The 27,837-nt window shown below is 37.7% G+C and overlaps 3 protein-coding genes across 6 annotated transcripts; all 3 read right to left on the reverse strand.

The window, feature by feature from the left end:
• On the reverse strand, positions 1-6,958 carry LOC121984156 (O-fucosyltransferase 16-like). 2 transcript variants are annotated; one of them, XM_042536965.1, is made up of 10 exons: positions 6,795-6,955; positions 6,123-6,341; positions 5,789-5,882; positions 5,571-5,647; positions 2,800-2,888; positions 2,510-2,696; positions 2,048-2,229; positions 1,005-1,107; positions 601-932; positions 1-514 (listed from the first exon to the last, which is right to left on the reverse strand). In XM_042536965.1, exons 2-10 carry the CDS (start codon positions 6,321-6,323, stop codon positions 55-57), a joined length of 1,725 nt encoding a protein of 574 aa, XP_042392899.1. In that variant the 5' UTR covers positions 6,324-6,341; positions 6,795-6,955; the 3' UTR covers positions 1-54. The 2 variants fall into 2 exon arrangements, with proteins under 2 accessions (XP_042392899.1, XP_042392900.1); XM_042536966.1 differs by lacking the exon at positions 6,123-6,341 and having other exon boundaries at positions 6,576-6,958.
• A 2,363-nt stretch (positions 6,959-9,321) lies between these two features.
• On the reverse strand, positions 9,322-11,017 carry LOC121987259 (NAC domain-containing protein 22-like). 2 transcript variants are annotated; one of them, XM_042541143.1, is made up of 4 exons: positions 10,914-11,017; positions 10,568-10,840; positions 10,171-10,469; positions 9,322-10,065 (listed from the first exon to the last, which is right to left on the reverse strand). In XM_042541143.1, the coding sequence occupies exons 2-4, from the start codon at positions 10,716-10,718 to the stop codon at positions 9,634-9,636; spliced, it is 882 nt and encodes a 293-aa protein (XP_042397077.1). In that variant the 5' UTR covers positions 10,719-10,840; positions 10,914-11,017; the 3' UTR covers positions 9,322-9,633. The 2 variants fall into 2 exon arrangements, with proteins under 2 accessions (XP_042397077.1, XP_042397076.1); XM_042541142.1 differs by having other exon boundaries at positions 10,568-10,988.
• A 395-nt stretch (positions 11,018-11,412) lies between these two features.
• On the reverse strand, positions 11,413-20,680 carry LOC121984157 (protein ALTERED PHOSPHATE STARVATION RESPONSE 1-like). Of its 2 annotated transcripts, XR_006112797.1 has the most exons (5): positions 19,222-20,680; positions 18,966-19,105; positions 17,902-18,125; positions 13,208-15,414; positions 11,413-12,128 (listed from the first exon to the last, which is right to left on the reverse strand). XR_006112797.1 is itself a non-coding variant. In XM_042536967.1 (4 exons), the coding sequence occupies exons 1-4, from the start codon at positions 20,477-20,479 to the stop codon at positions 14,718-14,720; spliced, it is 2,319 nt and encodes a 772-aa protein (XP_042392901.1). In that variant the 5' UTR covers positions 20,480-20,680; the 3' UTR covers positions 12,956-14,717. The 2 variants fall into 2 exon arrangements, 1 of the variants encoding a protein (XP_042392901.1); XM_042536967.1 differs by lacking the exon at positions 11,413-12,128 and having other exon boundaries at positions 12,956-15,414.
• Between the last annotated feature and the right edge of the window lie 7,157 nt (positions 20,681-27,837).

Below are 27,837 nucleotides of genomic sequence, written 5' to 3' on the forward strand. Positions count from 1 at the left end.
TTCCAGGAAGAATTGGATAATCAATAAAATCGCAGGGTTCAAAGATAAATATGACTAGTCAGAGAGAATATCTTCAATCTCAGAATCCTCTGTTCTTGCAAATGAATCATAGTCCATCTCTGTATTATTAGATGAACTTTTACCTAAAGGTGCATACTCTCCGTAGTCAAGTTCAGACCAGTCTGGTTCTTCAGGCAGATCGCTAGATGTAGGTTTCCCTACATTTTTGCTTGTAATGTTCTTTTGATGTTGATCGTCAGGGTTGCTCTGATTCAGCGATGCAGAAGATGCACGTTTCGCAGCAGCCTCAGCAGCATCACAGATACAATTTGATGGATTTTCATGAAATTCACCTCTGCCTGGTCTGACCTCCTTTGGCTCTCCCATAAATCCTCTCTGATGAGTGCGAACCTTCGCCGCAAATTCATCCCAGCTCATGTTTGCTTGGTTTAGAAACAGTGAGTACAGCTTCTTAGCATTTGGTCTTATAGTCCTCTTGTGCCCAAAGTATCTCCTGGTGAATATACAAGAGATCAATCTGGCAATGCTCAACCAGACACACATATTGCAATTAGGCAATCGTATAGAAGCAAAGTTTACCTTCTCCCAGCCAATATCCGAGCCATGTTGCCATTGTTGTTTGCCACAAAAGCATCGCTTCCATCACATACAATAAAATCAAGGGCAGCCATACGTGATGAGAATGAAGAGAACGGTTCCAATTCCTCTTTGCTGGCTAACGTCTCTTTTGAATAAAAATTTGGAAAGAGGGTTTTCAGAGGTGCCAATGATTCATCACCACCATATATTTCACCAGATGCCACATATATGTGAACATCATTCCCATAGCCCAGCCCCCTCAGCATCAGTCCTACCTCTTCTGGTGTTAGTGGGCATCTTCCTTGCCTCCGCGCCTTGTCAGGATTGCTTATCTACTCACAGTTAGTAACACACTTAGTTACCAAGGAACATTCACTAGAGAATAGGAATACTGTTTTACTTACATGTAAAGTTTTCCACCTCTTGCGTATTGCACCAAGTTCTCTGATTTCCTTCTCTCCTCCGCCATAGTAACACCCTGAGAAGGCAAGCATATCTGGTTCAAATCTGAAATAGAAACCAACTGAAACATCACTGCACAAATCTCAATAATAGAAGAGGCACCAAGATTAGGCACAGGATATATGTTTGAAAAAGGGGTTGGAATAAGTTGGATAGAGTTGGGAAGGTTGAAGACAGTCTAACTAGCACAGTTGATGCAAACAGATGCATACAATTTTCAGGGAAAAATCATAATGAATTGGATTGGGTAGGCTGATCATATCATGGGAATACATGTTTTTGACTAAATTGATCTAATTTGCAAGCAGGTAAAATTCTGTTAAAATTGAACCCAACCTGTGAAAACAGGAAAGATACACAGATCCAGAGTCTCTCTATGTTTGACCCTATTTAGATGTTTGGAAGGATTAATTTCACTCAGAATCATCGTTAGGATCCATTCCCTCCAGGATTCATCATTCCAGGTTGTAATATTTGCAATAAGCAATTCACTCATTGAATGCACTTTTTCTTATTTAACCTTATGATGCTTAAAAGAAAAGAGAATTTTAAAATATTAATCTACTTCCATTCATCTACCCAAGAAATCATTCCATTCCAGTGAAAATCAAACTAAAAAAAATTACATTTTATGTTTTCCTTTCTTGATTTTGTTATATTCCATTTTTGGAACCATTTGATTGTCCCGAAAGTACCAACAGTGTTTTCACATGAAGAACATGAAATACAAATACATGAACTTGTTTCCCACAGTTTTCATGAATCATTGGTGCAGGTATGTTCAGCATCAATTTCAATACTAAACAATTTCATCAAAAAAAAAAATCAATACTAAACAATCAGGGTGAAGCTATGCAGCTAAACAACTGAGTATTCTAGTCATAACTCTTTTCTAGCTTTTTAATCACAGAATTATCCATGCACATACACACATATTCTAAACTAAATCTCTATTAAAATAAACAAAATGGAATTGAAGTTTTACCTCAAGTGAAGGGCAATGAAGTGATTGCCTTTTTCCTTCATTCGCCGTATCAGCTTCTCACCCATTTCTTGTATTGGATGACTAAATGTCAAGGCATGATAATTAACTCTACATCTCAGCTTTTGCATCTCTGTTTCCAACTTATTTGCAAGTCTGTAATCGAACTTTGTAAGCTGGACAACCTGCATTTTACAGACATTTTCATTGCAATAAGACTATAAATATTAAACTAATTTTCCTTCAGAACACAACAAATGCTCATAATTTTACCATCTCTCGTGCTAGAAAAAGCATCACTTAAAATATGATTGTTCATAGACTACCATTACCATAACATTTTCAAATACATGTTTCGTGGAGATGGAATTACCAGAACCTAACTGATTGAGAAAAACATACGCCATAAACTCATTAGATATACTATATTATACATACAGTTAGTCCATGACAACAGGAACTTACATGCTTCTTCATAAGAACAGGTAAGACCCGGTTTTGGTAACATCTTGGAGTACACTTCCGTGGAACCCGCATAGTGTATGGAGACCTGAAATATTTCCCGCCCTTTTTCGGAAGCTCTTTTATGATTTTAACATCTTTTGAGAGGAATGAGATGAACCAATCAACATCAAAAATATCACCAAAATTGCTGTATATCAGGAAGAAAAAAAAGTAGCAGCTTCCAGTCAATCTTGCAAGTAGTAAGTTTCATACGTAACTTTCAAGTGTCAACTGAGGGTTTTGAAGAGAACCTGGCATCCTTCCAGAAAGATCTCTGGTCCAGCTTTGGAACAACGAGTGTGGCATTCAGGATCCGAGCTGCAACAACAGCATCTATTATCTGGGACACATCAAAATTCTTTCAATGATCTAGCATTCCACCAAAGAAGTAGGTCAAGAAGTCATAATTGCACTACCATTTCACTAGCTATCATTTTAATCAAGCTAATCAGCATTGTTATAAGAGTCCAAAAGGAAAGCTGATACAACTACAAAAGCAAAAACTTTGGTAGGGTATGCGACAGATATCTAAAACCAAAATTTCCTATGTGATATGACTTGATAATTGACATCCACAACATATCAGAAACTGAACTATAAACTATACACAAACATAATTTGACAATTAAGAGTAGCAATTTAAAGCATGCCAAAGACATTTTGAATTTGTACCCAAATTCATTTTCCTAAGGGACCACTATCAGAATCCCTGTGAACTGCAAAATCCATGATAATTTATCTCAGGATTTTGAGGGTTTGAATTCCTAATGGACCGCCATTTGCCCAAGAAGTCCCATTCAAGAGGTCATTTTTTTTTGTACCATCTTGATCACCCACTAAATTGCATTTTAGCATGTGCTCATTTTACTTAGTTCACCAACAACAACAATTTGGTATCAGGTCACTCATTTTAATTAGTACTAGACAGAAGGTCAAGTTGAGGTCAAGAAAAAAAACTAAAGGGGCTGAATTCTGATGCTCCTTGTTCAACAACCACTGAAATGTTGCTTCTAATACTAGAAAAATCAATTTGTTTCATCTTGTATGAAATAAGTAAAAGCTCTTTTATATTGCTCTTTTCAAAAAATGCAGGGCATCCAATAACCCAGCCAGCGAAAACTACACAAAGTAATATATCTACTATACAACAACAACTAAGCCTTTACCCCCATTAAGTGATGTCAGATATATGATCCTTCTTCACCATTCGGTTCCGTCCCCTATTATATCCACATCTATAGTTAAATAAATTTTTATCTTATTTTATCATCGATAACCAAGTCTTTTTTTATCTCCCCCTTCCTCTATTAATGTGTGTATTTGTCATGAAGGTATTTCTAAAATTCTATGATTAAGAAATGAAACTTATATCTAATGTAAACCAAAGGATTTGAAGAATATTTTAATTATATAAAATAATTTGAAGTGTTTTATGTTCATATAGATGTTTTTTTGTCAAAACATATCAACTTCATAAATTAGGGAGTGCTTTTGGAATGGGAAAAAAAACATTGGTAGGTATCAAAAGAGGTGGCTAGGCTAGGCACATTTTTCTCTAAATCTAAAGGGCCTTGGTAAGGCGATACCCCATCAATGACTAGCAGTGTAAGCAGGAAGACAACTTATACAAGAAAGCTCCTTGTACAGTTACAAGTGTGTTGAGGTAAAGCAAAACAATGTCCATAATGTGGATTAATATTCTTTTCTTCTACCCAAGTTGACTATGAGCTCATTGAATAAAGCAAGATGTTATAGAAGTGATCAAGGCCACGATATGTAGATACATATGTATGATCATTTTTTATTTTGAAAAAAAAAAGGTTGCATTGACAATAATGTATAGCATCATTTGTCAAACAAATTTATGAATATGCAATTATTACATACAAGAAATAAATCAACCTAAGCAATAATTGTAAAAAAAAACTTACATCTACAAGTTAATAATTAAATTAATCTCCAATATGATCTACAATTTTGTATCAATATTTTGTAATACAATATATAGATCTGAGAAATACATGCAAGATAAAACAAACAATTTATAACAGTGAATTTTAATCAACAAACTGCAATGTTAACCTATTGAGCTAAGTAATACAGACAACCTGCTTTTGTTTGTCTATATCACAAAACTGAGTTAAGCTAACCAATATTAGCTTGAACCTGGCTTGAACTTTAAAAAGATAGGAATTTTGTCCTACAAGATCCTCATACAACCATAAGTGGATGTCATGAGGTCCCTTGCTGCATAAGCGCTCATGAAGTGCATAAGCAGGTACAATAGGACAAATGGATCTCATCAATCTTAAACACCCTATGTGCATCTTTAATAGATCTACAGGGGTTCACTACTTGCTGAGCAGATAGGGAAGTACAAATGCTAAAGCTCAAGACTAATATGTATCAGCTTTGTCATGTCATAACGGAGGAGATCAAAACCATTGCCAATTCCCAAATCAGTATAATGCTTAATTGCACATAAGAATACAGCAATTCCTCAGTATTCTAAATCCAGCCACAATTTGCAATTTTTAACAGCACATCAATCATAGAAAAGGAGGGCAATCTAACAAGTTAACTAGATATTGAACTGGTATCCCCACCAAGAGGATGTATGATAAATGACTAAAATAAGCGATGCACGGCCATTTTTCTTTAACAAAAATCCTGGTGAGAAAATAGCATTCCTGTTGTCTAATTTAAAAATACACTTGTTTTTGGGTTTAAACAACATACATGTCTTGAAGAACATACACACCTTGATAGTTCATAGGTTGTACCAGAACTAAGACCTGTTATGCAAACAAGATGTGTAGTTGATATCCATTTTCTGGAGGAAATATAAACGAGAATGATTGCTGAAATTATGTCCCTGTAAAAGTACGTGGAGGCTTTCTAACAGTTATGTCCTTAAACCAACACAACCAGTTTATAAATCAAACATACTATAAGAAAACTGATACGAAGGGGAAGTATCGCGAAGAAATTGATTACAAAGAAAAGGATACAAAACACTCACTCCTGTTCTCTGTTGATTTAAACCACCACTAGTTCCAATCATCAAGTATCTATCACGATAAGTAACAGCGTTCGCTGCTGTTAAATTCAAGGAGAAAACAATGCGTCAATACGAACTGTTCAAAAATTAAATAATCTAACAGATTAATATAATTTTATTGCCAAGATCCTAACATCTCATCAGGACATAAGTACTTGGGAATATGTATTTTCACAAACCTGCAAACTTATTACTAGCATTGCTACACCCAACGTAGAACTTGGACAGTTTGGATCTCCAGAGATCATGCTTCTTGACCCTCCCTCCAACAAGCTAAGCAATGCAATTGAGAAGACCAAATAAAGAAAGAAAAGTAAGCGGAAAATCACATTATTTCCTTTGAATAAGATGGACCCGACCGCGATGATGCATCCCCAGAAATTTTGGGCTACGATTAAAATGACCAGCAAGATAAGAGCCTTGGGAAGAAATGAGAAACTTTTCCCGTACTTTTTTAGAAGACGAGTAAGAGGAGAGAAAGGGGAAGAGGAACCAAAGTCGAGGGTTGCGCACCTTGAGATGGGAGGGGGGATTCGAGACGCCTCGGAGTTGTGCGCCAGAGAGAGGCCGGTGGTCGAGGAGGGGCGGGGCGAGGTACGAGAGGAAGGCGAGGAAGATAAGTACGAGCAAGGTGGCAAAGGAAAGGATGGAGAGGGCGGAGGCCCCCGGGGTTTGGCACCGGCCAGGGGGGTGGCGCCGCCTCGGTGGAGGCATCGCCCGCCTCTCTGCTTCCTTTACCTCCACCGCTCGTTCGCCCGTTCGCTCTCTATCGGAAGCGCGACGGAGAGCCCTTTGAATAAGATGGACCCGACCGCGATGATGCATCCCCAGAAATTTTGGGCTACGATTAAAATGACCAGCAAGATAAGAGCCTTGGGAAGAAATGAGAAACTTTTCCCGTACTTTTTTAGAAGACGAGTAAGAGGAGAGAAAGGGGAAGAGGAACCAAAGTCGAGGGTTGCGCACCTTGAGATGGGAGGGGGGATTCGAGACGCCTCGGAGTTGTGCGCCAGAGAGGGGCCGGTGGTCGAGAAGGGGCGGGGCGAGGTACGAGAGGAAGGCGAGGAAGATAAGTACGAGCAAGGTGGCAAAGGAAAGGATGGAGAGGGCGGAGGCCCCCGGGGTTTGGCACCGGCCAGGGGGGTGGCGCCGCCTCGGTGGAGGCATCGCCCGCCTCTCTGCTTCCTTTACCTCCACCGCTCGTTCGCCCGTTCGCTCTCTATCGGAAGCGCGACGGAGAGCTCTTCGGCGGCCGCTTCCTATCCCGGGACACGGCGGGCGGATCCATCGCCGGTAGAAGTTAAATAACGGGCGTTATAAGCTTCATTTCTAGAACATATCGGTGTCGCTTTTGGTTTGGTATATCTGTTGGTCCAAATGATTATATCAACTATTTTTATAAAACCGTAAATGTTTTTAGTTCTCTTTTTTTTTAAAAAAAAAGAATAATACCTTTTTATATTTTTCATTTTAAAAATATTTTGATAATATTTCTTTTATATCCAAAGCACAATAGTAAAGATTAGTAATTAGCTTTTTATAATTTTGAAATTGACTTTTGATGTTTAATTGAATGGGACAATTTTGATATCTTTTTATTATATGAATTATATTCCTTTGATATTGTTTCATTTAGTTTATTTACTTTTAAAAATAAAATTATAATAATTAGATAATATCATATTATATTAATGCTCGATATATTGTGGTTAAAAATATACCAAAATAAATTTAGATAAGCATTTGATAGTTTACTAGTTATATTTTCCATTTAAAGACTATATCAATCGATAATTAAATGAAAATTAATTTTATCCATTTAAATTCATATACATTTTAATATTCCACTTAAATTGCTTCCCTATAAAACTAAAATTAAAGAAATAACTGGATTAACATTATAAAAAAAAAACAAGCTAGCAATATGAAGTATGAGGAAGCATGCCAAATGCTTAAGTATTTTTATCTTTGGAATTATAAGTATATAAAATTCTATTTGAGTCATAAAAATATATAAAAATCAAGAAAATTATATGAAAGTTACGTATACTAGATGTCTATAAAATGATAGAAATTTTGAACTTTGAAAAATATCCTTCGCCAACTAAATAGCCTCTGTCTAGATCATACAAGTGACCGCTAAATAATAATCCTTTGCCAACTAGCCTTTGTTTCAGAATCGTCTCCGAAAAATTCTAAACAAACTTTCCGCCGTGTAAAGGGCTGGTTGGATGCCCAACCATTCTCAAACTTTGTCCCAAAGTTGTCTCGTGATGGTACAATGGGAAAAAAAATATGATCATTTGATTCTACAATTTGCTTACATAGGGAGCACTGCTTGAGAGATACAAATATCAATCTAAATGTAATGAAACAATGCCATTTTTTGTTTTTGTCCATGACAAAAAGTGATAATGCTCATCTTAAGCAGACCAGTATCATCGACCCTTAGCTAAATACAAATAGGTAAATCACAAAGACTTCACACAGTAACAATAGCTCATGTAAGGGGTGAGGTAATTTGTGAAACTTTTGCATCTGCTGAGAATCGACTCTAAACTTATATGCGACAATACCACTACATAAACTATCTGTATCAAACGTGGAGGCTCCTTTTTACTTTTTCAATCATTAAGGTGGTGTCTCTTTTTAATTTTTGTTTAATCAAAAGGGCACCTTAGCCAATTAGTCCCCTTGTAAAATAACATAGTTGCCCTCAAATATAGTGTTTAGTATTATTATCTTCTGTCACATGCTAATCCTGAATCAATCAAGCGGATTTACCTTTGTAATAACATTCACATTGTAGCAATTATTAGATACTACATCACACACACACACATATATATATAATTGGGTTTATCATTTTTGTATCATAGGCTATGGTGCTGCAGTAGGACATTTAGATTATCACCCAGGAACCACGACCCAGCTATAGCGTATTTGCGTGATTTTTTCTCTAAATGGGGTACGCAACCAAAAGATATTGAGCTTATGGGCTACCTGCCATGCATACTTTCCAATTTACTCTAGTGGCCAGTAGAAAAATTCCGTGAGATCGAGCCGGTCACCCCAGGGCTAGTCAATGAGGTTAATTAGATATATATATATATATATATATACACACGATAACATTTACAATTTCATAACTGCTACAATATGATTTATCATCTTCATACAAGAGTGACATAAATTAATAATATTAAATAATATACTTACGGATAACTATATCATTTTACAAAGATTAATAGGGTGTGACACTCTTTGAATTAAAAATAAAAAGAGATGTGTTTAAATTTTGGCTAAAGTTTTCCACACTCCATCCCCTAAAAGAAAATAAACAAATTTGTTTTTCGAAAACAAAATGTCTCTCAAATTTATTTTAAATTTTCAATAAAAATTTAAACAAAAACTTTAGACTAACTAGGCTTATCAATATACCAGATGACAACTATATCATTTTATCAAAATTAATAGGGTGTGACACGCTTTTAATTAAAAATAAAAAATTAAAAGAGATTGCCTTTAATTTTAACCTAAAGTTTTTCATACTCCATCCCCTACAAGAAAATAAACAAATTTATTCTTTGAAAACAAAAAATCTTTCAAATTTATTTTAAAATCTTAATAATTTCCCAAGACAACAATGCACTTTTTAAAAACTTTTCATAAAATATCGGAATCCATTGTTAAATACATGACAAGTTCCCTATGCTATACAGTTTGGTTTATTCCAAAAATAAAAGCATATCTTTACAGCATGGAGTTGTAGAGAAAATCATTCATATGACAATATTTAATTTTACAGCTCGGATTGCACTGTCTTCATACTCCGACAAGAATAAACGTCTCTTTCATCCAAAGTTTTCCTCGACTGTTTTTTTAATTTTTTTTTTTTTTTACTTTGTCCAGATCTTTCTTTCTTTCCCTTTTTTTTTTTTTTGTTAGAAGAAATCAGCAGTTCACCTGATTTTTTTTTTTTATTGTTCTGTGCATTTCTGTTCGTGCTTCGAGTTCGTCGAGCTCAGAAATTGAGTATGGTGGCGTAGGAAGGAGAGCAGAGCTCCACCATCCATGGACTCCTCAACTGAGTCAAGAACGGGTCCTGCAGCCACTCCAGTCCGTTGGGCTTCGGCACCTCCAGCTCCGGCAGACTCGGCTTCCGGCTCACCGCCGTGGCGGAAGTGTCCACTACCACTTCCTCCTCTTCGTCCACCAGCGCCGCCGCCGCCGCCGCCGCCTCTCTGTTCCCCAGCACGATCACGTCTTCAAGGAACTCCAAAGACTTCAGCTGGAAGCTCTCGTCGATCGACCAATCCGGCCAGGACTCGGTCACCGACTCGCAATTGTGCGACGGCGACACCGTCGGCGCCGCCACCTCCATCGCCGCCGCCCGCTGCTCCAGCTCCTTCATCGACGTCGCCTTCCTATATATCTTGCACAAAACTATGCCCTCCTGATCATCACATTCACAAATCAAGTTCGAGATCGATCAGCCCGCATACTTATTACTATGCCCTCCCCGACGATATATATATCAGTGACCGTTAACGCGCCAAACCTTGGGCGGCGGAGGCGGATTGACGGAGTTGTTGGCCGTTGGGGGATCGGGGAGGCGGTACTCGTTCATGACCCAGTCAGTCTTGGTGCCGCGCGGCGCCCGACCCTCGTAGTAGACCAGCGTCTTCTTGAGTCCGATGAGCCGCTTCGGGTCGGCGGCGCTGCGGACCGGCCGATCACTCCCGGTCGCCTTCCAAAACCCCCTCTCCGTCGTCCTGCTCGGCCGCCCGCCGCCGTTCGCCTGCTTCCGGTCTCTCGGCACGTAGAAGTACCATTCCTTCTCCCCTATCTTGGCCAACCCTGCTCCCGCACATCAACATCAACATCAACAAATTGAATTCGACAAAAACAGAACAGCACTCGAGCTCGATCGAATCGAAGAAGTTCAATTCAATTACCAGGGAGATCCCAAGGATCGTAGCGATAGAGATGAATGGTGGTGATGATCTCGAGCTGGAGCTTCTTGCCCTGCACCACGCCCTTCAAGTAGAAGTCCAGCAGCTCCTCTTCTGTGGGATGGAATCTGAAGCCCGGAAGATCGAGTTCCATGGCTAACGAACGAACTAACTAACTAACTGACTCCCTTCGATCCACACTGATGCGATCTTCCAGAGATTGCGTTTGCTCAAATACTGGACTGCCTCACACATCCCGAAAGGGACCGGATGGAACTTTGCGAGTGTAAATAAAGTAGATTAGTTAATAACAAGGTCGTCGATAGCGATCCAGCATTCCAGTTTTTACCTGATGAGAAATCGATTGAATTCCTGTCTTTTCTCCTGGCTTCCTTCCTCGCGGTTGGAATCACTTCTCCCTTAATTTTTCCTTATTTATTCTAATAGTCGATCAAAAATTTATATGAGCCTAATCTATCACTTTTATATGAGCCTAATATAAATTGAATATACCATTCCAACTAAAAAAATGCAACGAGTTGCTGTCTAAAGCGAAACGTAAGGTATAAAAACAGGCCCGCCGACTAAATTTTGCTAATAATTAAGTGGGTTTGACCGTTAAGCTCTATGATTATAGATTTGTTTGTTTGTTTGTTTAATTAATTAATTGGATTAGAAATGTAAGATTGAGCCTGAGTAATCTCTAGCTTGCGTTGGAGGGATTGTGGGAGAGTGGACGTGTTGAAGTTAAAGACAAAACTCTTATGTTCTAGATCACGCGGATTGATTAGTAAAATGAACTTTCCAGGTAAATGTGTGTGCCTGAAATTAAATTGTAATAAACTCCATTTTTGATCAAACATAACCTTTATAGATTCATTCAAGATATCGTACACATGTTCGTCAATTACAGTTTCTTAATTTATCTCTCTACAGATGACTGTGGAGCCAACACCCAAGTACCTTTCAGCTACCATTCAAGATATCGTTACCGTATTGAGTGAGCGAGATCTCGTAGTTTTACAAATCTATCAGTCGCTCTAGTTGACTGATGCCTCACATGATCTGGAGTCATGAACATGAACAGCCACTAATCACGGGCAGCTAAGCGGTGTGATAATGATTGTCCTCTGGACTTTATGCTCGTCTACTTGTGAAGAACTAAAAGACAGTCTTCGTGGTCAGTCACACCCTGCTTCACTTCCTAAACATGTTATAACAACAGAACAGAGTAATCTGTTTCTACAAGACAATTAGAAGCAATGCATGTGATATAGAATTACAGAAGATTTTAGCAACAAGTCGCCAGGCATTGAAATCAGGCTACAGAGACTTGCAGAGCTGCTGACTTGTTTCTTATGAGTACATGCTGAGTTGGGTCATGTCACAACCATAGCATTTTTGGAACCAGCCAAAGTCATCTTCTGCTTGGCTTTATTGATAAGGCTTATTCGATCCATCCAGTTAATCTGTTTATCCCACTCAAGCTTTTAACCTGTTCGATCTTCCTGGTGCGTTCAACCTACGGGTTTATCGAACTCATCTATTGCTTGACCCATCTATCCTGCAAATCAATACAACAATGGACAAGAAAATGGTAAATCCATGTTGCTTTGATTAGTGCTTCATCATAAATGACTTAGCTCTGTTTGGTAGTTCCTATGCATAAAGATAATTATTTTACCAATTGCATAAATAGGTTAGGGCCACTATCAAGTCGATTGTTGGCTGCTTATCAAGTCGGAGTAAGGAACCACTATCCATACAATTCATCTCAGACACTTCATGTGTATATGAGCAAATGAAGCTTCTCTTGTGTTGGAATTTTGTAATTTCTAAATTACTACTGTTGCTACCTACAACACTGAGGATTTATCTGCCAAGTTCTTAGAACAGCAGCATTCAGCTTGCATGAAGAGATGATTTCTCAGACTGTGAGTTAGAGAATGCATTGCATGCAAGTTGCAAGAAGGAAATTTGCAATGCAAATAAGATAGCAGAGGTGTATGGTAAACTTTACAAAGTTAAGATCCTACCGATTACCGAGTATCTCTACTCCATAGAATCTTATAGTCTAAGCTCTACATGGTAACTATATAAGTGGCTGTGTTGCTTTCTAACAAACAAAGACTTACAATGGGGGCACTATAACCACATGCTTTTACGCAAATATAACTAAAATGCATCCCCCTCATAAAAAATAACCATTTTCCAGGAAAACATGTCATACTCATTATCAGATCTAATAGTTGGGATCAGCATTTCCCTTTCAATAATAATATTAAAAAAATTACTTCTGAAATGCTCAAGAACAGAAAATCTTTAGAATGTTCAGAGACGGATCATCCTCTGAACTCAATCCAATCTAATTAAACCAAACATAGATTCACTTTATTTTATCCCGTTCCATATTACTTCAGAAACGAAGTGTTATTAAATAGCCGGTGATATAGCTGCACATAATTTAACCTCCAAATGTACAGAGCTAAGGAAAATACATGACCAAATATCCATCAGGCCTGAGGTTATGGTAGCGCTAGCATACAATATGAATTTAAAAAAAAAAAAAAAAGAACAGAATATAAGAATTTTTAGTCATAAAAATAAAGTTGAATCTGTGATACTCTAGTGCAAAGGGACTACCTTGGCCTTCCTAACAAAAATAAGCAATTCAGCATGCTTCAGTCAGTAACTACATCAGATTCTAAACAGTCATGTGTTTATCTAGATTTTTCGTCTCTGCCGCAAGACCTTCAGAGTTCATACCCCATTTCATCTGCTATCATGCTGGCTAATTAGACAGATAAGACTGCAGTAAATCACAAGTCAATGAGCATAGAACCAATATTGCTAAAGACACTGTTTCTGTACGCCAACTGCACAGCAAGGTTGACAAACCGAATAGCTTATGGACTAAGCTGAGGTAAAGGTAATCCACATTTGCACATACATAATAATCTCTTTCCCTGAGTATCAGTTGCTTGCACTATGCTGTGCTAACTGATAATCATAATGAGAATTATGTGGGAGATCAGTAGTAAGTGAAGCTGAAGCCTCACTGGCTAACCAAATGCTCCTGTATTGTGCTGTTCCAAGCTCATTGTCATGCAAAAATGACAGCAGTAACAGTGGCAACAAATGCTTGCATTTAATTAATCAGAGCAGCATGAAAAGTACAGACTGCAGTGAAGAGGTGGAGCTGAGTTTGTGGTGTGGCATACTTTGGCAGAAGTTCTTGTACAATTACATAAATGATTGAAAAGGTGATATGGGCCAGTGGTAGACTGCTACTAGATTTCAGTAAGAGTAGATCCAACACAGATATGGATCTAAGTTTCTAGCACAGTTGTTTACAGGTATGGATCTGAGTTTCTGGCTCAGTTGTTTACAGATATGGATCTAAGTTTCTGGCACAGTTGTTCCTCAATTTCTTACACACTCAATGGGGATGTTGATATTGAACTCGGAGGATCAACGTCATAATATCAATGAGGATGTTGATATCCAACTCAAAGGATCGGTGTTGGACTATCAGGTGTCTGACATACACATGGAGATTCTAATATTTCGGAGCTAACTGCAAATTACCTAGTCAACTTTCAAATACCAAGACTTAAACCAACTAATCATCATATACCACCAAACTTTCTGATATAGCGGTTTGGAAATCATTTTCCTGTTGTTTGGTCCTTCCATTGTGATGATATAAAGCTACTCAGACCTTGTAGGTCACACTATCTAGAGTGATATGCTCATGATATGGATCCCCTATACATGATTGTGAATCATTGGAATCTTTATCTATGAAGGTCATGCCAAGTTTTCTGCCAATGTTTTATGATACACTCAGAAGTTCATCTCAGATCCATTTTGCCTATGCTCACTCTGAGCTTTTTGGAAATGACTTTGAGAAAGTACCGCAAACAATGGATACATATGAAGTGAGCTGGTTCATAGCCTTGATCCAATTGCCGAAGGTGGAAGAGCAACTATTTTACCAAGCATCTGATGATATATACCAGACACAAACCTTGAGTCTAATGACAGAGCTATGGCTCACATTTATCCATGAATACTAATCTCAACAAAGTCAAGTAGTTGTGTGGATGATCAATCAAAATGATGCAATATCCTACAACTCTCTTGCCTCGGCTCAGCAAATCTGTGTCTCTTCAGTTTGTTTGTAAAGTACCTCATATGCTTTCATGGTATTAGCAGAAAAATCTTTTACAGCTTCAAAGATATGCCTCAAATTGGACTGGAGACTAGTCGATTCATGATGCACATGTTCAGTTGTTGCCAAATTATCACCAGAAATTATCATTAATTTTTTTCTCTGCTTAAGAAGTTCTTCTTGTTCATTTTCCATTGACCTTAGCATGTCATCCATATTTTTGTTTATCAATAATCTCTGCTGCAGCAAAACTTTGTTCTCTTTCCAAATATTAAGAACAGTATCAACAAAATCCTTTGCTGCTTTAACAACAGCTTTTTCAGATACCATTTCTATGCTGGAAGACCAATAGTTACAAATGACAAATACAGGAGGTGCACCTAATCTTCCAGGAGAAAAAGGAACCACTCCATCATCTGTAACCTCTGGTTCATAATGGATACCTTTCTTCAGCCATTCATTCAAAGCACTGATATAGATCTTTTGAGCGCTAACCCAAGCAGAGAAATTGGCAATCCATTCCGCCATCGCCAGTTCTAATTGCTTTACTGTGTCTGGATGAGTATTATCAGAAAGCTTTCCTCCAGACACAATAGAGTCCATGTTTTTGGTCTCAGATATTGCTTGATACTGAATATGATGGCATTCTGATATAACTTTCCACATCTCCTTAAACCTGGAAGGTTAAACTGACAATAAGAACTTGTTGCATTAATAAGAAATAAAAAAACTAAAACAAGCTATAATTGAATTTTGTAACAAATCCATGTAATACAACATAATCAACACTATCACACACAAGCTTAAACCAATGATACATATTTTTTATCTCACCTCAATGAATCACATGCAATCTCATACAAGATTAGTGTTTGGAAATTTTTGTATAGGATAATACCATAATGATGAAATAATATTTGTATAGCTTGAATCTAGTCTCTAGAAGCTCAATGGATCAGATACAAATTTGATACTAATCACTATTAGATTTATTCCAATGAGATATAAGACAGCAAAAGGAAAAGTCAACTGATATTGTTATTTATAAATTTTTATCAGACCTACAATAACATTGTTGATTGCACCCGACCAAGCATAGAGGGGATAAACTTTGCAAGTCCTGATACTAATTTCACCAGACCAATCGGCTGTGACAGTTGTAGAATTACCAGAGGTGATTGTTTCATATCTTAATAAAGTTCAATTAGCAAATGAAAAAACACATGAAGAAGACACATAAGGCATCAATGGGAGAAAATTTAATCATAGTTGAAGAAGAAAAATTGTCATTTAATGAGCTGCAAGATCCAATAATCTATTCCACGCACTTGGACATGGCCATATGATGAACTGCTAACAAAAGAAAAGAAATTAATCAAAACTGAAAGAAAGTTTGATCAACAATAGAATTTTTATTTCAAAATTTTCAAGATTATTTTAATTAAAAGTTCATGAGATCGAAAAGGTCACATAATGTTGAGATACACTTCCTACACAAATCTTGCCACTAATTGATTAACTTGTCCATCCATTGGTCATATTTGAACATCTCTCTATCATCTTAATCTAGCTTTGTTCAATTCTACATATTTGAACAATCATATTTGCTCCTAGATAATAATAATTTTTTATTTTCTCGCTTCACATATCCATCTTATCATTATTGTCTCTATTAAATTAACTTTTCATTTTTGTTTGCTAATTTTTCTACACTACCATATAGCGTATCAAAGGAAGTATAAGTAAAGATATTTGATTGGCCAGTGTTATCCTGTAAGAAACTGCCCAACAACACAAGAAAAGATAGTATAAAAGAGACCAGAACACCAAGATCGATATGTCACGCCCAATAAAAGATAAAAGAAAAAATCTGGGAACAATTAGATATAATTCTAATATATAATAATAGAAAATAGATTAAAGTGATTAAACATGCTCAAAGATTGTTAATAAATTTGTTAATTAAGAATTTTTATAGGGTATTGATATGGTGAGGATAGTCAGCACCATGTGATGTAGTCCAGTCAACAGTCAAGCTGAAAGTCAAAGTCAAAATGAATTAACAGTCAAGCTGAAAGTCAAAGTCAAAATGAATTCGGATCAAATCAAACTGACTTGGATTAGGGAAAACAGAGCTCGGGTCGAGTCAGACCGAGCTCAGATGCGTTTAGACTCTGAGTCAGATCAAACCAAGCTTCAACCAAATCAGCCCTCAAAGAAAATAGTTCGAGTCGCATCCAAATGTGGTCTGCCCAAATTGGGAATTGAAGCACTGATCATCAAAAGATGCGGTAGTTAAGGCACAAGTCATATAGAGAGGCGTCTCTCGGCAACGAAAGAAAGAGGTGGCCCTTCAGGAAATAGGGTCATCCTTTCACTTTCGATTTAAAGGTAATCGGTTGCAATATCAAGCTGGCAATCTCATAACTTTCTACTCTATTTACTTTTCTCCATTTGTTTTCTCCACTTTTTCTCAAAGGTCTAACTTGAATGTCGGAATGGCCAAGTCGAGTTCTGACTCAGATGTTCTCTTAACGTTCTTCTTGAGTCTTTTCATATCCTTGCTAGAAAGATCTCTTGGTTCTAAAGGAAATTGGTCTATTGAAGCCCGACCTAAAAGCAGTCTGTCTATTGAAGCTCGACCGGAAGGCAAATGGTCTATTGAAGCCCGACCTGAAGGCAGTCGATCTATTGAAGCCTGACCCAAGGAAAGCCAACCTGAAGGAAGTTGACCTCCTAAGAAGCCCGACCTGACATAAGATTGACTTGACGAAGACTGACCCAACATGTATCCAGCTGGTCAAAATTACTCGATCGTGGTTACTTTGACCTAGTCATCCCATCCCTTGATCTTGGACCAGATCAAGTATTATTGACAAAAAAGAATACTAGGATTGGGCATACGAGTCTATAACTTTAAGACAAGTGTTACTATATCTTTTAAACTCCAACTTCTTTGTATCCATGAGGCGGGATAATATATGATGAGCTGCATTGTATGAAAATAGTTAAACTACCAAAAGCTTCCAACATATTAGCTCCATATCAGATTCAAGTAAAACTGTGTGCTTTCTCTATTTCATTTTTGGCAGGAGTACCTATTCCACAACAAATATTTCCAAATCAATAAGATAAGGGTGAAGGAATAATGATTATCACATACCCACTAATTAGTTCTTTAATTAGTAGCCATAATTCTTCATCCCTTAACTGACTGATTTTACTTGAAACTGTGTCCACAACTTGAATGGCTACTCTTATCTTTGTAGACAGTTTCCTGATGGTAGTTTCCACTGCATCAAGCCTTTCAGCTTCTGCGCCCCTTTCACTTAAGTGCCTCGAGTATTGGAGTTTTCTTTCATATAGCACCCTCATCTCTTCTTCAACCTGCCATCAGTTCAACATAAGTTCATAAAAGTGAGTCAAACATTTCTCTTTCCTAATTGAGCATAAGAAAATGTTCATGGAATAAATATTTCTAAGAAAATTAGACAAATATTCAGTAGAATACTTGGTAGAGACAAAAACTACAATTAGAGACTGTAATTTCATTCTGCGATATCTTTGTGTGGTATGCAGGATGCACACAATTCTCATCAAAATATTTTTGGAAGTTGCTACATTATAAGGATTAGATCAGATAATTTGTCCAAATTACATTTTGTATGAGTATGACACAATGAACAAGAATGAATATACAGCTACTTAGGAACATAAACCTATTCGTGAAAATAGATGAATTCAACCACTGTGGTGCTGTAATGGATTAATTCGAGAAACAGGTCATCTAAACACATTTCCTATTTCAGAATTATGACTGACATATTGCAAGCATAATAACCATGATGGCATCAATAATCAAATGTGGACTCGGGCCTAGAATGCAAATGTCAGTTACATGCTATTGCTAAAAGTTGAGCAAAAATGTCCTTGAGGAAGGAAGGTCACTGTTGAAAAAAAAAGGGGGGAAATTCTCATTAAGATGTTTAGCCAATGGAATAAAGATATGATTCAAGGATTACTTAGGAAGGAAATTGGACAAATAATCAAGTGCTATAGCTGTTATAACATTTCTGTAACAGCCCCAGAATCAGCATTTTTAGTTCTCTCAAATTAATAGCTGCCTAGTTTCACATGTTATTTGCTTGTGGCCACTGCCTCCAAATAAAACAAAAAGGATTGAGATCAGACGACTACTGGACCTTAAAAGATGATTTTTGCACTAACCATGACTTCCTCGAGAAGCTTTTGTTCCCAATTGTAGAGCTTCTGCAATGTTGACGAAAGACTGTAGTCTTCTTCAAATGAAAGATCTTTGCTGGTAGAAGTTGCAAATAGAGAAAGTCCACATATCATCCCGGCAGAAACTGTTTCAAAAACAAAACAAAATAAAGCAAAGAGAACAGGTGTTAATGAAACTATTTCACAAACGTATAAGATATATCGAGAAAGAAATTGTAAGATAATAGTAAACATGTTCCACCTTTATACACAGAATTCTTGTGCTGATACTGAACCTTTCCCACTTCAAGAATCTTGGACACCTGAACAACCGATTGGGAAGCCCTATCAAACTGAATCTTTATCTCCTGCACGATCTCAGAATCATTTTGATAATTCTTAGAAACCATGAAATCTGCATTGTGCTGCTCTGCTGGTCCAGTCACCACACTCTTCTCCACCACATGAACCTCCTGCTCCGAGCTACTCCTTACCTCCATTGACTTCGACTTTCTTTGGGAATCTTCCCCAACACTTCCGGTCATAACTTCTTTTGACCCCATAGCAGCCTTACCATAGTGCTCCCCATCTGCAGCGGCTGATGTGGATGCTACGAACTTTGGATCGCCATAAGCTTCCTTGACCACTTCCTGAGCTTCGTCTTCCAGATCAGGAATTCCTTCCTCCTCTCTCAACTCGTTTGAGCTTCGGCTTGAGGTATATGGAGCGTAATAATCATCATACGACTCGAACGGGTTGAGAAAATCCCATGTTGAAGCCTTGGGCGACGGAGGTGGCGGAGGCTCACTAGGAGTAGGATTCCCACCTGCTCCCATGGCAGGTGGCGGAATGTTTGGAGGCGGTGAGGAGGATCCGAAGATACCGCCACCGTAGTTGACGTATGATGGATAAGAAGGATGGGAAGGGTAAAAGTTGGAATTTTGAGGGGGATACGGGCGGCCATAGTAAGAGTAAGCCGTGGGAGCAAGTTCATCAACGGTGCCGAAGCGTATCGGCTCGGAGCTCGGAGGTTGCTGCTCATAGGTGACCGACGACTCTGCGGGGCGGTTTCTCGCATAGTGTAGGTTGAGGTAGGTCCGCCCAACGGGCGGAGAGTCATCCCCGGGGAGGTGGTGGATCGGAGAAGCGCCATCCGAGTGAAGGGGCGAATCATCGTCCGAATCAGAATCTGAGGAATGGAAATGAATGTGCGAGCCAGAGTGGCCACGGTCAGCAGCAGAGGGGAGTGCCGCGGCCGCCGGAGGAGGGGACGGAGTGAGCGGCGGGAGGGAGTCACCCTTCCGCTGGCCGGGGAGGGGGAGTACAGGGGAAGAAGGCGGGAGCGGCCCATTCAGCAACTCACGGAGAGCGGCGCTGACGGATGCGAGGGATCCGACGTAAGCGGAGTGTGCGTCGGCGAGATCGTAGCGACAGCGAATGACATCGGCAAGAAGCCGCGTGCGCCGGCGGCAGAGCGTCACCGCGGCCTCCTCCTCGATCTTGGAGCCTCCGCAGCCCATATCCCACCGGAAAAACAAAACAAAAAAACAAAAAACAAAAATCCACTCTCAAGGCGACACGAGCAGCAGCAATCGCACCACCCGCGCGCCGGATCCAGCAGCAACCGGAGGAGGGATCAGGCTGCGGCGATCGGCGAAAAGAGCGGCGGATTCCGTCGCAGTACACCAAGAAGCATGATATGCGAGCAGCATTCGTCTTCCTTTTGCTCTTCTTTTTAAATCAGAAAAAGTAAAAAAAAAACAAAAACGTAATTATTCGGCAGAAGATATCTGACATGGCAGTAACGGAAAAATAATATTCCCGTTGTGCGTGTTCCGATGACTGGAGAGGAAAGCGCGACACCGGACACGTAATTTTGACGTCGGTCGCCGCCGCATGGGAGAAGGCGTTTTCTATGCGCCTCCTTTTGCTCCCTTTTTCCTTTTTCACTTTTTTTTTTGTTTTTGTTTTTTTCCCATTAAATTGACATGCCGAAAGTGCCCTTCCTTCCGTGCCCCCAATTATTTCTTCGGTTTGGTGGCTAGCTCGCCGTCGGATTCGGCGGTAAGATTCCGAGTCGGATCGGCGAGTCCAACTCGGTGGGCGACTTGCGTATCATAATAATTCAGTAGTTGTAACTCTTCTTGACCGGACGGATTGTAACTTGAGAAACAAGGTGAGGCTGTGGGCCATGCGGCTCGCTTGTTTGATCAAATCGCACAGTGGGCGCTGTGGGCGATGCTATTTATAGATCATAGATGGATAGACAGACGGACAAATAGAGAGAGATTGTACCCTTTAGCATTAGATTTAACCCTCTCACATAGCTAGATTCTTTCATGGTACAGCAAAAAAAAAAAAAAAAATTTGATGCCTCAGCAGCTACTACGTCTGCCTATATCATTCATGTGCATGTGCAACTCACATGACGTGTTTCTTTGTGTTGATTACATGTGCATGTAGGAGAAACAGCGAATGGGAGATGTGATGGGTGTTGGTTGATTGGTTGCCACCAAAAGTTGAAGATCTTGAGGTCGATGCTAAGGTACATTCAAATGAATGTGCATATATATATATATATATATCACAGAGGTGAGTCAAATAGCCCTGGGAAGTTAAGTTTAATAGTGTTTTATGAATATTTTTCATATATATTATGTTGGACAATTAAATATGGGTAAAAATCAAAATGTTGTCCTAAATTAATAAAAACATCATATTAACTTTTTTTTAAAAAAAAGTTAAATAAATATTCTTTTTATGATTTTATTCTGAAAATACTCCTAAATTCAATAATGTTATAGAAGCTAACATTAACTATATTTTGTAGAAGTTACATGTTAATTTCTATATGCTCCATGTTAATTAAATTATATTTATTTAAAATATAATATAATGAATGTCATTAAGTCCTCATCGCTTAGTTTATTTTTTGAAATGTTATTTTAATCAAGTTATCATTCAGAAAAGCATAATCAAAATATTATAAAATCATCGTTGTAGAAGCTAACAACTAGCTTCTACACGTTGTAAAAGCTAGCATTAGCTTCTGCATGTTATAGAAGTTACATGCTAACTTATACACTGTCGATCGTGATCAGATAATTTTCATTTGAAATATAATAAGTGTTATGGAGTTCCAATAATTTATTTTACTCATTGAAATATTATTTTAACAAGATTATCACTCAAATAAGCAAATCAAAATAATATAATTAAATTCATTATTGTAGAAGCTAGCAACTAGTTGGTAAAGACGACAACGCTCACCCCAAACCTCGTATGAGGGAGACATTTACCTCGTTTATGTCAAAATTCGAATCTCAAACTTTAAATTGACAACATCTTATACGCTAACCACTAGACCATTCCGAGGAAATGAAGAAGCTAGCAACTAGCTTCTACCAAATGTAAAAGCTAATTGCAAGCTTCTACACATTGAAGAAGTTAGATGTTAGTTTCTACAACTATACATTGTAGAAGTTAACATCTAACCTCTACAATTATAGAAACTAGTTACTGGCTTCTACACTATCAAATGATCATATAATATATTGTAGAAGTTAGTTGTCAGCTAACTTCTACATGTTGTACAGACACATGTAAAAATTAGATGTTAACTTTTACAATTATAAGGATATTTTGGACAAGTCATTTAACTGGGATGCTCATTTGACTTTAATTAGATACCTATTTGATTTTTATTCGTTAAATTTTATAAAAAATAATAAATAAATTTATTATAATTGAATGAACATATGTGCATTTCTTTCAACTCATTTTCACACAAATAACTCGTGAGAAGTTTAAACTATCTATCTCGCCATCGCCACGAGATGCATCGGGCGCATGTTCACTTGTGGTTTTGGTGAAGCCTCTCAATCTCATCCTCTTCCTTTGTGGAAGATCATTTATTGCATATGATCTTTGTCCTTTATTCCGAGCAGGAAACAACTTAATTTGTTTCCGAGCAGGAAAAAAGGGAAATTATAATTAATAATGATCATCACTTAGTGGAGATGGTTGAGATTTGGCTCTTTCCTTTGGCTTTGGGAAAAAGAAGACTAGTCAGTCATTCCTAACGGAGAGTAGCAAGTGGAAGAAGAGGAATATATATATATATATATATATATATATATAATTCTTGATATATCTCTCTTCCACGTTCAGTAATTTTCCACTCATGTGGATGTTGACATTAATTTTGCATTTTATGCGATTTTGAATAGCTCAATGTCATAGCTCAAATTGTTTGGTAATTTTTTAATAGTTTCACTTTTTGATTTAAAAAGTATAAATCATATTTATATGACTCTGTATTACACAAACATTATTGGCTGGCCGCTTCCATTCTCTTTTGTACATGTGACGAAAGCAAATTACATCATTTCAATTATATACTTTTAGTGTCCTTTTCGGTTTCCGACATTTAGGATGAGTCCTAACATCAATAAATTAGTGAATCATTTTTTTAATTGACAATTAATTTAAAAATACTGGACTAATAAATCGTCCAGCACTCTCTAATTGACTCATCGATAAAATTTTTATAAAAATCGAATTGGCCGTTTTCAAAATTAGTTAAATAAAATATATGATGTCAATTAAAAAATATAGATTATATTTTTAGTATTAAAATAAAAACTACAGGATCTAATAATTTTAGTTGGAAAATAATTATGTACTATATAATATTTATTAACTTGTATTCCTATAATTAATATTTAATTTAACTAATGCCGTCACTATTTAAATCCCAATTACCTTTTGGGTACTTTTTTTTTAAATACCCCTAATTATTAATTCTTACCATCCTCAAAAGAATATCCTCCATTTTAAAAAGTCAAAAGTACACTTCATTATATTTTTTATTAAAAATATTCTTATTTAAAAATTAATATAACAATTAATTTGGTCTAAAATCGAAGAGATAGTACGTTAGGTATATGATAATATGATTGACTGGTGAAAGATTTTGCGAAGGAGAAGAAGATGACGAAATGGAATAAAAAAAGAGCTTCGAATGTCTTCCTTTTCTTTATACATACTCAAACGAGCCAATAAAATGTTAGTACTCAAAAATAAAAACAAAGAAGGGGGTCTCTTGTGAAGGTCCTCCAACATTCAAATTAATATGATCTCTGAACGGACAAACGGGGAGAAGAATAGTAAAAATGTGTGTGTGTAATTAGTAAGAATACTGTAAGATGTGTGTATCCATACCTTGTTAATGGAGAGGACCTCTTTATATATCACTACTCATAACCTCCACAATCATGAGGTGTCAGAGAATGACAGAGGTTGTCAAGTAAGGGAAGACATATAGCCTAGGCGATGTACAGTAATCATCTAAGGAATCTTTCGTTACCCATATGTGCACCTCTTTGTCTTTTGTAACTTACGTCATTAATAAGACGGTTGAAGGAACATGCTATCATAAGTTGTTGCCTGATGGGAAGTGCAATCACCTTCGAAGAAGGTTCTAGTGAATGCTCACATTATAATAGAGGAATATTCTCTAACAAACGATTGTTATTCCGACAGATTGTTATGATTCTCTAACTATGTTGTCTACTGAGTGTATCCCGACCGGGTCTTTAAATTGGCCGAATATATATCTGCCCTTCTCTTAAGCTACTTGGTTATACTGTTTTAGAAGTAATATGAAGCTAAGTTTCCTAGGTTCGGTCTGTTTTTTAGCTGATCGGTCATATACTGGAATACTTGCTTTTAAGGAATGGGGAACTGAGTTCCTGGAGATTCGATAAGTATTTTAAGACGATCGCCTAGATGAGAGAAGACTTGTTTTTGAAGTGCAAACCTGAGATGTGGAAATTCGACCGAGTTTATAAGAGAAGCTGCTTTACTGTATTTATGAGCGGTAGGTATACTGAGATGTGTAAATCTGACCAGAGTTATTATTGACATTCAATCGGAAGCGCAAATGATCGCATGCGCATTGTATATAGAAGCTTGGTTAAGCCCCCCTTATAAAGGATGTGGAAGGCGCCTATTATAGCCATTGAAGACGCTTTCAATGTGACAAACTCTATCCTGACTTCGCTGTGCCTTATCTGCGATGAGGTCCAAAATTTATCTCGCGGAAGACACCTTCAAAGAACTGAAGGCGCTTTCTATGAACAGTGCTAAGGCGCTTTCCATCTCTTGGAAGGTACCTTGGATACTATTTACCTGAGATTTTTTGTGCTCTTCTTGCCCTGCAAAGCGTATTAATCCAATAAACTAAATAATAATATGCAAGACAAGTGTTAGCACAATAATATTTAGTAGTAATTAGACCATGTTTCCTTGAGAATAGGATCTAGTCAAGGTCTTAGTTTAGGGATCCAAAATGATCATAAATTGGATCAATGCCTACTGTCCCTCAATTGGGATGCGTCCTCACCGAGTCATTTTTCTCTAGTGACTTACCTTTACTTACCAATTTGCAATCGGTTTGACTAGTCTCTTGTCTTACCAGGTCTTCATGACAGTTGTAAGGTTCGTAGACCCAACTGGACTTTTGCCGGTTGTCCATCAGATTTCCTGTCAGCTATCAGGTCGACCCGTTGACCTATCTGGAATTTGCACCAACTATCTGGTCCCACAGACCTAGTTGGATTTTAACCTGGTGTTTGGTCCTCCAGACTCATCAATTTCTGCACACTTGGCAAAGTAGTTTCACAAACAATACATCTAACTTTAACCTATTTATCATTCATCAAAATCAGATTATTAATATAACCTGTACCAACACGTTTCCCCTATTACTCGTGGGCGTTATCACGCTTTCCTACATAAAGGGCCATCATTGCTTATTTATTTTCGTTGCTTTCGCTATGATGCCTGTGTAATCCTTGCTTCTTCCCACACAATGATTCGCCTGAAGATCACCTAGAATCGATGGCGCATAGGAGTCGAGGATCACACATAGTCGGGAGTCAGACATAGTTGAGTGTCGGTCGTAGTCGAGAGTCGGGTGTAGCCGAGAGCCGAGAGTCCAGTATAGCCAGGAGTCGAGAGTCGAGCATAGCCAGGAGTTGAGAGTCGGGCATAACCGAGAGTTGAGAGTCGAATGTAGCTGAGAGTCGAACGTAGCTGGGAGTCAAAAGTCGGACATAACCGAGAGTCGGGCATTGTTGACCATGTCTTCCATCCTAGCTTAATTATTGACCTTCTTAGCCACGTGACCCTTGGGGAATACTCCTGCATCACATGCATTATATTTCAAACCCAGATCTCCTCGTCCACAAAAAAGTAAACCAGGGGTGGACCATTTGCAATTGCAATCAGATCGTGGCTATGATCCGGCTATAATTGGTTGTGATCCCTCTATGGGTTCATCGTTCCCTCATATTATAGTTTGGGTCTGATCGAGTGGTCGGAGGCTACCCGGAGGCCGCCCCCGCTTGGTACTAGGCTGTCTGGCCACTTACCCTCTGCCGACGGTCTCTAGATAATCTCTAGTCATCTGTCTCGATCCAAACTATAATCTAGGAGGACAATGAACCAAGGGAGCAATCGCAATCAATTGTGATTAGTTCGTGGTCATGATTCTACCATAATTATAAGTAGTTCATTCTCTGATCCATTTTTTTAAGACTCAAGGATCTACTCCCTTATATTTTTTTTTTTACTTTTTAAAAGTGAGAAGGACTATTGTAACTATTATAATAATTAGAGGCGTTTTTTTTAAAAAAATCCCTTAACTTTTACCTAGTAAAAAAACACTGCTGATGGTATGTACGTTACACGCACTCAGAGATGTTAGTCATCGGCTTAATAAACATGCAGACAAATTTCTCTTCAGGTAAAGGCTCCTGTCATTACGAACCACTTCCAACATTTGAATTCAACGACACTTATGGGGACCATGGACCACAGGACCAGGGTCATTTAATTTGCAAAAAGAAAAAAAAAATTCTATTCAATTTTTTTATGTAATTAATGTGCTAAAAAATTATAATAATAATAATTATTATTATTAACGAAAAATGTAAAATATTTTGCAAAATATATAGCCTTCAACTCAGTAAAAGAATAATTGACAGAAACGAAGAGCAGCCGACAGGGTAGCCTGGCTTCTCGCCGTCCCAGTTGCCTCCGTCCTCGCTTCACATGCCTTCCAATTTTGTTGCCTTATTTATTCTCGGCTCCAAGTCCTTCACTGCCCAAATCTTCATGCCCTTTCCACCTCCATCAAATAATTTGATGCAGAGAAGGACGAGAGGAACATTATCTTCAGTACCGTGCCACTGAATCACGATGTGATCACAATCATGACACTCTTGCATGATCAATCGATCATGACAAAACCATATTCAAAATAAATATTTAATTTATTTAGTGATTTAATAGCTAGCGTTAAAAGTTTCTAGTAGATTTATTAAAAATATATCCAAATTAAATTTTGAACAAGCTTGGAAATAGATGGATAAAGGCCAAGCTCGGCGCCCACTCATTGTGAGCAAATTTGGGCTCCAATTATTGGAGAGCTATCATTATATGAGATACACGTTTTGAGTGATTAGTCTAATTATATGAGCTACTTTTCTACTTCAGTTTTTTTCTCTATCTCTACTTGGTTTTTTTGCTAGGACTTGACTTGAGAGTTTTGCTAAGGTCTAGATTGCCCCCTTCTAACTCTCTTTGATATCTAATTTGGCCTAGGGATATCTTTGCTCCGGTTAACCGTTGACATGTTAGAAATACAATTAAAGTTCTATTGGATTGAAAAGCACATTAAAAGGGTAAATAGCATGAGTTTTTTTTTTGGTACTTTTTTGTAAAATAATCGAGAAAACGTAGCAGAAATAATAAATACAAAACTTAAAGTTAACATAATTTTTTTTATTTAATTATTTGATTTGAAGTCTTT

Source organism: Zingiber officinale, chromosome 5B (genome assembly GCF_018446385.1).
Source record: "Zingiber officinale cultivar Zhangliang chromosome 5B, Zo_v1.1, whole genome shotgun sequence".
NCBI classification, from domain to species: domain Eukaryota; kingdom Viridiplantae; phylum Streptophyta; class Magnoliopsida; order Zingiberales; family Zingiberaceae; genus Zingiber; species Zingiber officinale.

Bases quoted from the DNA above. Each gene is read 5' to 3' on its own strand.
- LOC121987259 (XM_042541143.1), bottom strand. From the start codon at position 10,718: ATGGAACTCGATCTTCCGGGCTTCAGATTCCATCCCACAGAAGAGGAG. The intron at 10,470-10,567 runs GTAATTGAATTG...GTGCGGGAGCAG, and splicing joins CGATCCTTGGGATCTCCCTG to GGTTGGCCAAGATAGGGGAG. The intron at 10,066-10,170 runs GTTTGGCGCGTT...TGTGATGATCAG, and splicing joins ATCCGCCTCCGCCGCCCAAG to GAGGGCATAGTTTTGTGCAA.
- LOC121984157 (XM_042536967.1), bottom strand. From the start codon at position 20,479: ATGGGCTGCGGAGGCTCCAAGATCGAGGAGGAGGCCGCGGTGACGCTC. The intron at 19,106-19,221 runs GTGGAACATGTT...TTTTTGAAACAG, and splicing joins CAAGAATTCTGTGTATAAAG to TTTCTGCCGGGATGATATGT. The intron at 18,126-18,965 runs GTTAGTGCAAAA...AACTGATGGCAG, and splicing joins AGCTTCTCGAGGAAGTCATG to GTTGAAGAAGAGATGAGGGT.
- LOC121984156 (XM_042536966.1), bottom strand. From the start codon at position 6,776: ATGCCTCCACCGAGGCGGCGCCACCCCCCTGGCCGGTGCCAAACCCCG. The intron at 2,697-2,799 runs GTTCTCTTCAAA...CCTGATATACAG, and splicing joins TCTTTCTGGAAGGATGCCAG to CAATTTTGGTGATATTTTTG. The intron at 933-1,004 runs GTAAGTAAAACA...AACTGTGAGTAG, and splicing joins AGAGGTGGAAAACTTTACAT to ATAAGCAATCCTGACAAGGC.